Below are 14719 nucleotides of genomic sequence, written 5' to 3'. Positions count from 1 at the left end.
GTCTATTCCTGGGGACTTATTTTTTGGCTATTTCCTTCAAAGCAGCTTGAACTTCTTCCTTCATCACCATAGGCTCTTGCTCATATGTTATTCATTAAATTCTTCTGCGTCTGCCAATTCTTTTCAATACAGTGACTCAGTATATTCTTTCCATCTTCTTTTAATACTTCCTGGATCATTTAATACTCTGCCTAAAGCATCCTTGATCATAGCAACTCGAGGTTTGAATTTGTTCTTCAGTTCCTTGAGCTTAAGAAATGCTAAGCTAGTTCATCCCTTTTGATTTTCTGACTCCAACTCCTTACACATTTCATTGTAATATTTTACTTTGTCGTCCCGTGCTGCCTTTTGAAATCTTCTATTCAACTCTTTAGTATCTTGAATTCTTCCCTGTGCTTGCACCTCTAGGTAGGTAGGTTCAAACTACCAACCTATTGATTAGTAGCAAAATTATACAAAATTAACCATTTGCAACAAAGACGGCTAGAAGTCTTATTAGAACCACTCAATAACTCTTCAACAGGTGTCCAAAGCTGCAAATTTTTGAGAAGCCTGCCTCTTATTCTCTCTGGGAGTTGTGGATTCCAAACCTACCAACCTTCCAATTAGGAGCCCAAGGCACAACAGTGTACCACCAGTGCTCCTTTCAAAAAAAAGAGGGAAAAAAACCACAACCCCACCCAAAACCTAAAAAACCACCATTCTGGGGTTGATTCCAGCTTAATGACCTCCATCGAATTTCTGTCAGTTTTTATGGAAGGAGAGTGCCCATCATTTTCCTAAGGAGCATCAGGTAGACCTCTCTCCTCTCAGTTAGCGGTGTAATACATAACACACTGTGCTACGTGAGCTCTTTCAGGACTCCTAGAGGGTCCCAACTAGGGCATTTCTTTGAGTTAAATATGACAGGCTGGATGTACAAAATTTATGTCTGTTTTTCCCCAATTCCCAGTAAAATGAAGGTACTTTTTAAACATAGAGAGACTGAAAGAGGATTTTATATGGCAGAAAATGTTATTATGTGCTGTTGAGCTGCCTGCAACTCAGCAACCCTATGTACAACAGCTCTGAAGCCCTGTCCCGAGCCAGTCTCACTCCAACACACCTACCCCCATTTCCCGTTACTGTACCAGCCCATCTCATTGGAGTCTTCCTCTCCTGGGCTGTGCCTTCACCCTTCCGAGCACGATGTCCTCCAAGGACCTGTCCATCTTGGCCCTAAAGTATGTGAGACAGAGTATCAATATCCTAGCCTCCAAGTAAAACCTTGGTTTCACCCTCTAGATAGAGAGGAGACCTAGCCCTCACCTCAGAAATTATTGTAGCAGCAGTGTGCTGCATAAGGAAGAGCAGAGACACTAAGTTGCAAATGACAGTGGTGGAGGAGAAGCTCAGGGGCAAGAATCTCTCCCCTTTACTATCTCTGACAAAAATCTTTCCCTGAAGCTGGTACATGGGGCTTGGACTTACACTTTCCTCAACGCAAGACAGGCATCAGCCTGAGAGATCAGCAGCAGTATGAGGCACACATCATGGAAATTATTCGTGGCCTAAGCCATGATATCAGGGGTGGCTCGGGAGAGGGAGGTGCTGAGCAGGGTAGGCGGGAGTGCAAGGGATGCTGATCTATCAGGGAAACGGGACAAGACACATGCACTGCAGTTGTGGGGGGTGGGGGGCACTGCATCTATTGGTTATTTCTGCAAGGGGAAGTCTTTCATCTGTTCCTTTTGGTAAAATGCTTGTTGGACAAAGTGACAGCCATGTGAAATTTCAGAAGTGTCAAGAAAAAGAGTGGAAAAATACACAAAGGTGAAGCTAGTTAATGAATGATTAAAAATGTGATATAGCTGCAATGGCAAATGGAGATGTTTAATTAAATGTATGATTTGAAAGGGCATGCATGCTGGAACCTGTAGAACTTTTCCCCATAAGATCTGGCCTAGATGGATATAAAAGGAGCAAAGGTAATTGAAATGGATTCCTTTGCTTGTAGCACATGAATATCAAACAAGACATTGCTCATGGACATTGTTTCCCCTGCATTTCTCGTGATAAAAGGAGAAGCAAATGAATGACACTCTCATCAGGATTTGGGGGCAGGGGATATAGCTTTGTTTCTTGATAAAAAGTACATGTGTCAGACCAGTCAGCGGCACCATGGGAGAAAGATGGGCAATCAAATCAACTCTCATGTAACTGCCTCTGAAAACTCACTAGAGGGTCAGCTATGAATTGGTTTTGACTCCATGGTACTCAGAAACTTTACCAAAAAAAAAAAAAAGAAAAGAAAAAGCTGCTGGCTGGCATAGACAGGAGACTGGAAACCTCATCCTGGAGGGCAATAATCTAGTATTAAAACTGAAAAATAAAAACAGCATTATGAACACATTATCAATAAACCTAAAAATCAATACCTGAGAAAACAGCTAAAAGTCAATGATTGCCTTTAGAAAATGATACTGGTGACTCTAAATTTTTAAATGTGGTATAAAACTGTTAAGTGGATTGGCAAAAAGAAATATTGGCTATTAAATTACTGTTTGACCTTGTTTATTTAGTATTTCTCTTTGAGAAGCACATTCATCTCACTGCGGTTGTGCTGGATCCAATCCACAGCTGACCCCCCATTGTGTTTCTCAGACTGTAAATCCCATTAAGAGGAGATTGCTCATCTTTCTTCCAAAGAGGTGCTGGTGGATTCAACTGCTAGAGGCCTGAGGACTAGCAGTGTTATTCCTTATGTACTATGAGCTAGCTGTTGCTCGGTTAGGCTGAAGGATCTAGATGTGTCACTGAGCATGCCGGAACGTAAAAGAGTAGGTCAGTCTTAGAGCCAAGAGGGCAGCTCTCATTTAGTAATACTTGGTTTTCTTACCTGTGTTGATGTTGCCTGAGGCTCCACTGGTGGAATGGTGCTGGTCTGGCTGCTGGAAGCGGAGAGGTCCTCTGGATTTTGTCAAGCAGAGAACCCAAATCATCATCCCATCAGTTTGGTGAAGAGTAAGGTGACCTGAGAGATTCACTGGATGGGAGGCTCGGTTTTTTCCCCACTTTAAGTATCTGCATTATTTTGACCTCACTTTGCTGGCTGCTTTGGGGTAGATGAACAAGTGAGGTATATAAATAAATGTTCCTTATCTCCCTAGCTGCTAATGGACTAAAAAGCTCCAAATGAATGCAAAGTGTATGACTTAAGGGGAGATGGATGCCATATGAAGAAGGATTGTTCTCGGATGCTAGTCAATTCAGAATTGCTCCTAGCCTAAATGAACTAGGACAATAAATGATACCCAGTGCCTATGGGGGCCTTCTACGCTTTATCACATTTTAAGTTTTATGGCCTTTCCCCCTACTTTTTCTTTGTACACAGCATCTTGGCACATAAGACAGATAACAGATTAGCATTTGATATGGAAAAAGAACTTCAGTGTCTTCCTAAGACGTGAACTAGGGATGTGATCTCACCTTGTAAATAAGAACCCAACCTTAAGAAATCTAGGCTGATGATGTGTGGTCTACGTAATGGTGTCCTGTTCGGCTGGTGAGCGATAAATGGCTGTTCATCACACCATTAGAAACGCCTGCTCTGTGACAAAATTTAACAGGACAGCAAGAAATAAATGAGAGGATGTGGTGAGACAGGAACTCTTTTGCATTGCTGATATAATTATACAACGGTACAACCACTCAGGAAGGCAGTTTGACACTTCCTCCGAAAGTTCAACATCAAAATTCCATATGACCCAGCTATTCCATTGCTTGGAATATAACCCAAGAAAACGAGAACTAAGGCTTAAATGGAAACATTGTACACCGATGGTCATAGCAGCATTATTCATCATTACAAGAACATGGAAATAGCCCAGAATTTCAACCACAAATGAAAGGATTGAAAAGCTGTGGTACATTCTTACAATGGAATACTACACAGCATGCAGGAGCAATCATTTTGTAAATTACTACCTAACTTGGGAGGGATTGGAGAACGTTATGCTGAGTGAACTAACTCAGTCCCACAAAGACAAATATTGTATAAAACCATTACTGTAGAATGAGTATGAGGATCCTAGGCAGGTGGAAGGGTGGAAATAGAGGGGTGAGGATGGGTAGAGGGGTAGGGTGTTAATCATAGGGTTATACAATTCAATGCAAGGGTGGGGTGAAGGAAATGAGAAGGATCTTTTGTGTGAAACAATGTATTTAAACTCTATAAATAAATCAGAATAAAAAAAAAACACACCAAAAACGCCTGCTCTGTGCGCCCTTTGATCTACAAGGTTCCTTACCTAAGGATGTGTGAATAGTGACACTGCATTATCACAGACATTAAAATGAACCATGGTTAAAAAAGAAATTGAACAACAACAACAACAAAAAATCCATGGTTAAATGATTATAGACTACTAAATAGGCTTAATATTAGTATTTGTGTTAGACTTACTAAGTCTCAGAAAACCTAATGTTTATAAAATCAGGTATTAAGCAGTAGTTTTATTTAAAATATTCTATTGTTGTTATAATCTGATCAATGGAATGAGAAAGTCAGATGGCCAAAATACAACATGAAGCTAACAGTACAAATTTGGTCCTGGAACGATTATTTTCAAATTGTTCTTTCTAGGAAAACTTAGAGATATTATAAGTAATATATTATACCTTATACATTTCTTATTCTATAATAAAAAGCCTTGATAGCTTAACTGCATTATTAAGGTCAAGACGCAAATAAAAATCTCTATGTCAAAGGCATACTGTTATTCAGTGATTGTCTTCAGAAACACAGTAAGTTAACAAAAATTTTCTTCAAATGGAGAATGTAGGAGTGTATATTTAATAATACTTAAGGGTTCAATGAGGGCATATAAATGTAACACTACAGAACAATCCTGAAATGAATCAAATGGCTGTTTCACAGAAAACTACTATAACATAAACCAAAATTTCAAGGTGTATATCACACCAGTATTAACAACAAATGCAGTGATCAAAATATTTAACTGTCCTCTTTTTATCAAATTCTTAAAAATATACTCAGTCTTCATTGTCTGAGTAAATCAGTTTTAATTTCTTCATGGTCCTCCATCGGTCTTTTAACATGACGCTTGTTCGATTGTTGAATTTATAATTTAATAGTATTTTAGTCCAGTTTCCCTCTCCAAACTTCTTCACACCACATTTCAGATTCTTGTCTTCTTCCCAAAGCCAGGCCTTTCAAATAAAATGTAGAAAAGTGATTTACAAAAACAATTCTTTAAACAAAAATATAAATGATATATAGAAATGATAATTTTAATAAGTATTTACAATTAATTATAGTTAAAATGATACCATTTCTTAAATATGCTTTATAAGATTATTACATTTCTCACTATGATCCATCAGACTTTAAATTTATACTGTCTTTGTAGATTGATATTTATTATACAATATCTTAAGTTCCTGTACATAAACAGACATACAGGTTAAGACAGCTCATCTTTGGTACACTGTTTATCAAAACAATCCACAAGGAATTTTCACGCACAGTATCTTTAGTACAGTATTCATTCAAGAAAAGTGATCAGAAAATCTCTGAAAAAAGGTAACACACCAAGAGACAAACTCATTATGTTAAATTCTCAAGGGTAGGATAAAACAGCTATTAATATAGAAATCTTTTCATTTTGGCATCAATGAATACATTATTAGCTCTAAACAGAATCTACAAACGTTTAATACTTTAATATACACTCAGCAAAAACTCTGTTCCATTTACATTGCAGGAAATACATATGCTTATCCCCATGAAAACACACACACACACACTCTCTCTCTCTCATTATTCTCTAAAATACAACTAGTTAAAAAATGCCATTTTATTTGGGGAGAAAATGACAAATAATAATTTTTTTCATAACTCCATATTCAGTATACAGGGGGAAAAAGTACTGAAACATTTAGTTTGCTACAGGCAACCAAATAATTATCCCTTCTACTGTCACATTTAAAGAGTGATAGAACTATCTGAGTAATTACTTATTTTTTAATACTAGTTTATTTACAAAATTCAAATACATTGTTTTTTCACACCCAATCCTTCCCATTTCTCTCACCCTCCCATTAAATTGTGCAACCCCATAATTAATCCTCCCTGCCCACCCTTCTTCAATCCTGTGCTCCCCCTCCTTGGATCCTCCTACTCTTTCTAAAATAATGGTTTTATAAAATATTTGTCCTTATGGGACTGAGTGAGTTCACTCAGCATAATGCTCTCCAGTTCCTCCAAAGTTAGATAGTAATTTACAAAAATCATTGCTCCTGCCTGCTGTGTAGTATTCCACTGTGTGAATGTACAATAATTTCTCAATTCATTCAATTGTGGTTGGACATCTGGGCTGTTTCCATGTCTTTGTGATGGTGAATAACCTTGCTATGAACATTGGTGTACAAGTCTCCATTTGTGCCTCAGTTCTCATTTTCTTGAGGTGTATTCCAAGCAATGAAATAGCTGGGTCATACGGAATTCTATGTTAAGATTTTTGAGGAAGTGCCAAACTGCCTTCCAGAGTGGTTGTACCATTTTACAATGCCACCAACAGTGTATAAGAGTTCCTATCTTGCCACATCCTCTCCAACATTTATTACTTGCTATCCTGTTAAACTTTGCCACTGCTACTGGAGTGGTATCTCACTGTGGTTTTGATCTGCATCTCTCTTATTGCCAGTGATTTTGAGCATTTATTTCTTCATATGTCTGTTGGCCATTTGAATATTTTCCTCTGTGAAAATTCTTTCCATGTCTTTTGCCCATTTTGTAATTGGGTTATCAGTCTTTTTCTTGTGAAGGCCCAGGAGTATTTTGTAAAATTCTGTAATAAGAATCGTGTTGGAGATGGTATTGCCAAATGTTTGTTCCCTGTCAGTAGGTTTTATTTTCACCCTGTGAATTGTCAAGTTTATTTGGAGAGACAAGTAACCCTGAATAAGCTAAACACTTCTGAGAAACAAAAATGAAGTGAGAGGCATAGCACTCCCTGACCTCAAAACCTATTACACAGCAGCAGTAACCAAAACTGGTACTGGTAGAATAACAGCACATAGACCAATGGAACAGAATTGAGAATCTAGAAATAGACCCGACTATCTATGGTCAATTGATATTCGACAAGGAAATCAAACCTATCAAATCAAATGGTACTGGCAAAACTGGACTACCACCTGCAGAAAGCTGAAGCAGGATCTACATCTCACACTATACACAAAAATCACCTCAAGGTAGATGGATCAGAGACTTGGGAGTAAAGCCCAAAACCATAACCTTCATAAAAGAAACTGGGATCAAGCGTAAAAGACCTAGTCTACGGTATAAAGAGACTGTCAAATAAAGCCAGAAGTGCACAATCTGAAAAGGATAAAATTGATGAATGAAACCGTTTAAAGATTAAATCCCTATGCAGATCAAGAACTTTTCCCAACTGAGTAACTGTTTACTGTGATTAGAATATGAGTAACTCCTTGGAAGTTACTGCCTCTGAAAAAAATCAGGTACGGGTCAGTTCCCTCTCAATGGTAAACAAACATAAAATGTTCATATCTGTCCTTTACAGAAAAAGTTTGCTGACCTCTATCCTAGAAAAATGGTTACCTGTAGTAGACAGAGTTTGGTAAAGTTCCCAGATTAAGACAGACTTGGAAGCAGGAGACTTTGGAAACTCAATGAACACTAGAGAAATGAGGATAGTTATAGAATAGAACAGGGTTGAGATTTTTTGTTCATAGGATCGCTATGAGTTGTACTCAACTTGACGGCACTTACTAACAACAACAATCCTAGAAAAAAAAGTTACAATTTTGTAATAAAAATTAACTGACAGATTCACTCCATTTAAAAATAAGCCCCAACAACCACAGCAAAGTTCAACAGGAGAGGAAAAAACAAATGCTGGCAAGGTTGTGGAAAGATTGGAACTCTTATTCACTGCTGGTGGGAGTGTAAAATGGTACAGCCACTATGGAATGTGGTGTGGTGCTTTCTCTAGAAGTTAGAAACAAAAATACCATTTTACTCAGCAATTTCACTACTGGGAATATACCCGAAAGAAATCAGAGCCATGACTCAACAGATGTATGCACACTCATGTATACTGCTGTGTTATTCACAATAGCAAAGTGATGGAAGCAACCCAAGTGACCATCAACAAAAGAATGGATAGAAAAAACGATGGTATACTCATACAATGGAATATTATGCAGCACTGAAAAACAATGAACTCATAAAACATTACACAACATGGGGAGCCTGGAGGACATTATGCTGCGTGAATCATCTCAGTCACAAAAGGATAAATACTGCATAATATTGCTGTTATAAAATAGGACCTAGGTGAAGGGGGCTACGGAGAGAATGGGAAAAGAATGGGAAGATAATGAACACTGCATTAGAACAGATGAGGGGAAGAACTGTCCAAAAGGAATATGTGACTAGGCATTATATGAATGACAACAAGCTGCAACAAGGGGTGCTTTGTGGGGTGGGGTGGTGGGAGGAAGAAAATGTTCAACAATGAGTAAAAAAAGGGGGGAAAATAAAAAAAGAAGCATCCTATATTCTTTTGGAAAAGAAAAATTTTAACTTGATGCAGTTCATGATCCTGCAAGAATTATTTTGGGGGGAAAAAAAAGAATTATTTTGAATGATCTGAATGTCTTCATCATCTTTACTCATATTTAAGAAATGGTATCATTTTAACTATAATTAATTGTAAATACTTATTAAAATTATCATTTATATATATCACTTATATTTTGTTTACTCAATTACATCTAAAACTGAAAGGTTGAAAGTCTTAGAAAACTTATGAAATAAGCAGTTATATATATGTCACATAATGTGAACTATGATGTGATAGTCAACTTTACATGTCAATTTGTAGACTATTGTGCTTAACTGTTTGGTCAAAATCTAGATATAGCCATACCATTTTATAGAAAGGACTGACATAATTAGCTGATTCTGAGAAAATCGACAATGTGGGCTTTAAAGACAAAATCAGAGGTCTCAGAAAAGAATTCAGCAAGACTGTAATAGAAACCCTAAATTTCTAGCCTGCCCTCAGATGGAACATCTGTCAGCCTCATCTTTTTTTTTTTTTTTCTCTCTCTTTCTCTGTCATACATATATTGATTCGGTGACTGGGGTAATCGGGATGGGTGTGTCAGAGGCGGTGCGGTTGGTGCAGGATAGAGCAGGGTTTAGGGCTGTTGTGCATAGGGTCGCTATGAGTCGGAAATGACTCGACGGCACATAACAACAACAACAACAACATACATATATGATTCTCTCTCTCCATATATATGTCTCCATAGTGCAGTGGAGTTAACTGTGTGGCTACTAACTGAAAGGAATGGTTGTTTGAATAGTCACTCTGTGGAGAAAGATGTGGTATTCTAGTTCCATAAAGACTCCAACAGTCCTGGAAAGCCTATGAGGCAGTTCAATTCTGTGCTACTGGGTCACTATCAATCACAATCAACTTGATGGCAACAAGTTTCATGGTAATTAATATCAACTCCAACTTTCTACAGGTGGAGGTGAATGAGTGACACTATTACATTATCAGTGACAGACTGGAAAGGAAAATCTAACTTTCCTGACTATGGGTGGTGGAAATTCATAAAGCCTAATCTTTGATAAAAACTATCTTTTACATGTGACTTACTGTACTGGTAACCACTAACAGCAGATAATGAAAAGTCAAGATAATATATTTCCAGACATGATACAAATAAAAGTTGTGTATTAGGGGCTATTATATTTTGTCTAAATTAATAAAAGAAAAATAAAATTCCTAAACATAATTCTAGCCATACTCACAATCTGAAAACATATAGAAAGCACGTAACAAATTAAAGTACACCAGTCTGTTTTCTTTCTTAAATTCAGAGAGCTTATATTTTAAAATGGCATGTCATTTCTAATGGCTTTTGTTCTTGCTGTGTGCCATCGGGTTGAAATCTTCACATAGTTGACCCTCCAGTTAATTGCACGTAAATCGACTGCCTATCTTTCTCCTACAGAGCAGATGGTAGATTCAAATTGTACCTTTGCCTGGCAGTGCAATTACTTACCACTAAGCCACCAGAGCTTCATAAAAGCTTTTAGCAGAGAAAAGCAATGATTATGTACAAATATTTTTTTTCCAATTAAAGATGTTTCAAATGTCCTTTTTGAATCTGCTATATCCGCCACCTTTAACATCAACTCTTCCTCTTCCCTTTAGTACTCCTTCTAGTATTTATTTCTTGTATTCCATAATTCACATCATCTCACAGAAACTCACAACATGCCAAGGAAATAGTTTACTTGATTGTTGGAGAAAGGTAACCCCATGGGCCAAGTTTCAGTTTGGAAGATGCTCTCAACTCACATGGCTGCAGAACCAATTCTGATGAACCAGAATTAGCACATCTAAAGACAGGTGGTCAACTCACAAATCTTTCTAAGCTGGTGAATCAGTCCAGATGATTGTGGGCTCAAGTACCAGAGGTAAAAGACAAGCCAGCCCCAGTCTCTAGAGCAACAAAGGGCACACTTTGCTGGAAGATTCTGATATATTAGCTGTAGATCACCACATCTCCAAGGAAAATAAGGGTGGCAACGTGGATCATACCCTTTAGTAAGGTGGGGAAGCTTAAGATACATCCTATTCTCATCATGTCACATTGACACAATAGACAAGTCATTCCAAAATAGGATCACAATCGCAGACACAGAGGACAGGATTCATAATATGACAAAACAGCAGGGTGTAGCCACCAGCTGCTCCATGGTCAATCTTCTGTGCAATTTACTGCCTCAGACTTGACAACACACAGGGCATAAGATAAAAATGGTATAGTTCATAGCAAGTTCCACTGCAAACCCAAAGGCTGTTTATCTCTGGCAGTTCAAACACATCAGTGGCCACAAGGGATGATTTACACTCTTGGAAACCCCATTCATGGTCCCTGTGAATCAGTACTGACTACACAAGTGAGAGAGAGATGGCTGTACTGGTTGTCAGGTGCTGTCAACTAAAATTCATAGTGACCCTATGAATAATAAATCTGAACCTTACCCTATTCTGTCCCATCCTCAGGACTGCCCTTTATAGCCATGTCAATCCATCTTGCGGAGATGATCATCCACTTTTTTTCTCCAATTATCTACCTTACCTAGCATTATGTTTTTTTGAGTTTCTTCCCCTAAGGACTGGTCTCTCCTGACAATATGCCCAAAGTATGTGATACAAAGCTTCTTGGATACACTTCCTTCAACATGGGCTTCGTTCTTTTGTCAGGTCATGGGATGTTCATACTCTTCACCAACGTAACAATTTAGAGGCATCAAGTCGTCTTCTGCTATCCTTATTAATTGTCTAATTTTCAGTTGCATATGTTGTTATTGTTATATGCTGTCTAGTCACTTGTGACTCCTAGTGACCCTATGTACAATTAGCTCTGAAACCTGCTCCATCCTGTGCCAACTTTACTGTCTCCGACACATCTACCCTTATTATACATCACTGAATCAATTCATCTCATCAATGGTCTTCCTTTCTTTCTCTGTCCTTCCACCCCTCCAAGTATGATGACCCTCTCCAAGGACTGGTCCCTCCTTGCAACAAGTTCAACGTATGTTAGAGGAAGCCTCAGCATCCTTGCCTCCAAGAAGCAGCCTGGCTTCACCCTCTTTGGGACGAACTTGTTTGTTCTCCTGGAAGTCCATAGCATATTCAACACTCATCCCCAGCACCACAGCTCAAAGGCATCAATTCTCTGTGATCCCTACTCATTGTCCAGCTTTCTGACACATAGCAAGCAACTGCGAAGACTATGGTCTGGATCAGGCATACCTTAGACTCCAGACTGATGTCATTGTTCTTCAGTACTCTGGAGAGGTCCCTGACAGCAGATTTTCCCAATGCAATTAGTTTCTTGATTTTCTAGCTGCTGGTACCAAGAGTACTGATTGTGGAGCCAAGCAAATTAATGCTGTTAACAATCTTAATCTCTTCAGCATCTATCATAATGCTGCCAAATGGCCCAGTGGTGAGAATCTTTGTTTTCTTGATGTTGAGCTTCAATCCATCCTGAAGGCTGCATATTGACCTTCTGCAGCAAGCACTTCAGGTCCTCCTCAGTTTCAGCAAGCAGGGTTGTGTCATCTGCATAAAACAGGTTGTTGATGATTTTTCCTCCAAGCCTCATGCCAAATTCCTCCTAATACAGCCCAATCTCTTGGATGATCTGTTCTGCATATAAATTGAAATGGATACATCCCTGCGTACATCCTCCGCAGTTTTGAACCATGCAATGCCTCCTTGTTCTATTCTGATAACTACTTCCTTGTCCAAGTATAGGTTTCGCATAAGCACAATCAAATATTCTGGGGTTCCCATGCTTCTCAGAGTCAGCCACAGTTTGTTGTGACCCACACAAACACCTTTGCACAATCAATGAAACACAGACATTCCTCTGGTACTCTCTTGCTTTCAGCCAAGATCCATCTCATATTAGCTCTAATATCTCTAGTACTAGAGCCTCTTCTAAACCCAGCCTGCACATCCAGCAGTTCTCTGCTGATATATGGATCCAGTCATTTTGGGGTAATTTTCAGCAGAATCTTGCTAGCATGTGATATTAATGATATTGTTCAATAATTTCTACACTCTGTTGGGTTATCTTTCTTTGGAATAGGAGTAAATATAGATCTCTTCCTGTTTGTTGGCCAGGTGGCTGTCCTCCAGATTTCTTGGCACAACTTAGTGAGCACATCCAGGTCAGTGTCTGTTTGCTGAAATATGTCAATTGTTAGGCCATCAATTCCTAGGGCCTTGGTTTTTGACAATTCTTTCAGAACAGTTGGAACTTGTTCTATCACCAAAGGCTCTTGCTCATAAGTTGTTTCATTAAATTCTTCTGTGTCAGTCAATTCATTTTGGTACAGTAACTCTGTATACTCCTTCCATCTTCTTTTAATGGTTCCCGGATCATTTACTATTCTGCCCAAAGCATCCTTAAGGATTCCAAGCCATCTCACTTCACCAATACCTAGTACGTCAATATTCAGATGCATATAAGCAACTGAAAATATTATGGCTTATATGTGCTGGTGCACCTTAGTCTTTAAACTGACATCACTGCTCTTCAGCATTTTGGACAGGTGCATGACAAAAGATTTTCCCAATGTAAATATGCTTTTTAATTTACTGACTTCTGCTTCCCCAGGTGTTGATTGCTGATCCAAGTAAGACGAAATACTTGCTATCAATCTTTTCTCTACCTATCATGCAGTGGTAAAGAATTTAGTTTTCTTAATGTTTAGAAGTAATCCATACTGAAGGCTATATATAACCTTTGATCTTCTTCATCCAGTGCTTCAAGACCTCACTTCCTGCAAACAAGGCTGTGTCTATCATCTGCCAAACTCAGGCAGCTGCTTGAACGTGCTCAGCATATAGATTGGAAAGATACAAAGAAAAAGGATACAAACCTGACACGCACCATTCTTAATTTAGGTCATGCAATATTCCCTTACACTGTTCGTACAATAGCATCTTAGTCTAGGTTTTACACAAGCACAATTAAGTGAACTGGGATTTCATTTTTTTCCATGTTACATAAATTTACATAAATTGTTATGATCCACACAGTCCAATATCTTTGCCTACCTAGTAAATAAAATACAAGTAAACATCTTTCTGGTCTTCTCTGCTTCTGGAGAAGATCCCTCTGAAGTCAACAATGTCTCTGGTGCCACAGCTTTTTCTGAATCCAGCTTGAATTTCTGGCAAGTCCTTAACAAAGTACTGTGCCAGATGTTTTTTTCCTAATTTTCAGCAAGATTTTATTTGCAAATGACACTAATGATATTATTAGATAATTTCCACATACTGTTGGATCACCTTTTTAGGGAATGAGAACAAATATAAGTATCTTCCCGTCAGATGGCCAGGTACTCTCTTCCAAATTTCTTGGCATAAGACTACTGAGCCCATAAAGGGTTGTATTTTTTCTTGAAATGTGTCAAGTGGTATTCCACCAATTTCAAGAGCCTTACTTTTTGCCAATACCTTCAGTACAGCTTGAATTTCTTCCTTCATTACCAGTTCTTAATCAAATGCTACTTCTTGGTTCTATGTCCACCAATTCTTTGGGTACAGTGACTCTTGTGTATTCCTTCCATCTTCTTTGTTGTTGTTATGTGCTATCAAGTCTCCTGCAACTCACAGTGACCCTATGTACAATAGGGTCTTGCCCTATCTTGAGCCAATCTCAGACCTGTTTGTTCTCTTGTCAGTTCATGGTATGTTCAAAACTCTTCTCCAGCACCACAACTCAAAGGCATTGATTCCTCTTCTATCACCATTAGTCACTATCCAGCTCTCTGACACATAGCAAATAACTGAGAGGACCATGGCCTGGATCAGGCACATCTTAGTCTCAGACTGGCATTGTTACTCTTCAGTACTCCCAACATCACTTAAGATTTTGCTCACAGAATCCTTCATTATTGCAGTTCAAGGTTTGGGGTGTCAGAACCCTTAAAAACTGGCTTTTCTAGCCACTGCTTTGGCCCCAGTTTGGGGACATGGTCTCCAGCTATCTTAGCTGTATACATATGGTCAGTCTTGCAAATCATTATCTGTGGGACCAATATAATGGAATGGTTTCTACACTGTAAAAAACGGCAGTG

The 14719-nt window shown here is 38.5% G+C and overlaps 1 protein-coding gene across 1 annotated transcript in view; it reads right to left on the bottom strand.

Annotated features, from left to right (window-relative positions):
* Positions 1-5034: 5034 nt before the first annotated feature.
* TERF1 (telomeric repeat binding factor (NIMA-interacting) 1) overlaps positions 5035-14719 on the bottom strand; it is a 48914-nt gene continuing 39229 nt past the window's right edge. The window contains exon 10 of the mRNA XM_006880462.1: positions 5035-5211. Coding sequence (XP_006880524.1) covers positions 5035-5211 — 177 coding nt within the window. The remainder of the gene's footprint in view (positions 5212-14719) is intronic.

The sequence above is a fragment of the Elephantulus edwardii genome, unplaced genomic scaffold, assembly GCF_000299155.1.
Source record: "Elephantulus edwardii isolate Elephantulus edwardi_28Jun2011 unplaced genomic scaffold, EleEdw1.0 scaffold00008, whole genome shotgun sequence".
Classification (NCBI taxonomy): domain Eukaryota; kingdom Metazoa; phylum Chordata; class Mammalia; order Macroscelidea; family Macroscelididae; genus Elephantulus; species Elephantulus edwardii.
This window is presented reverse-complemented; position numbering and strand designations above follow the sequence as displayed.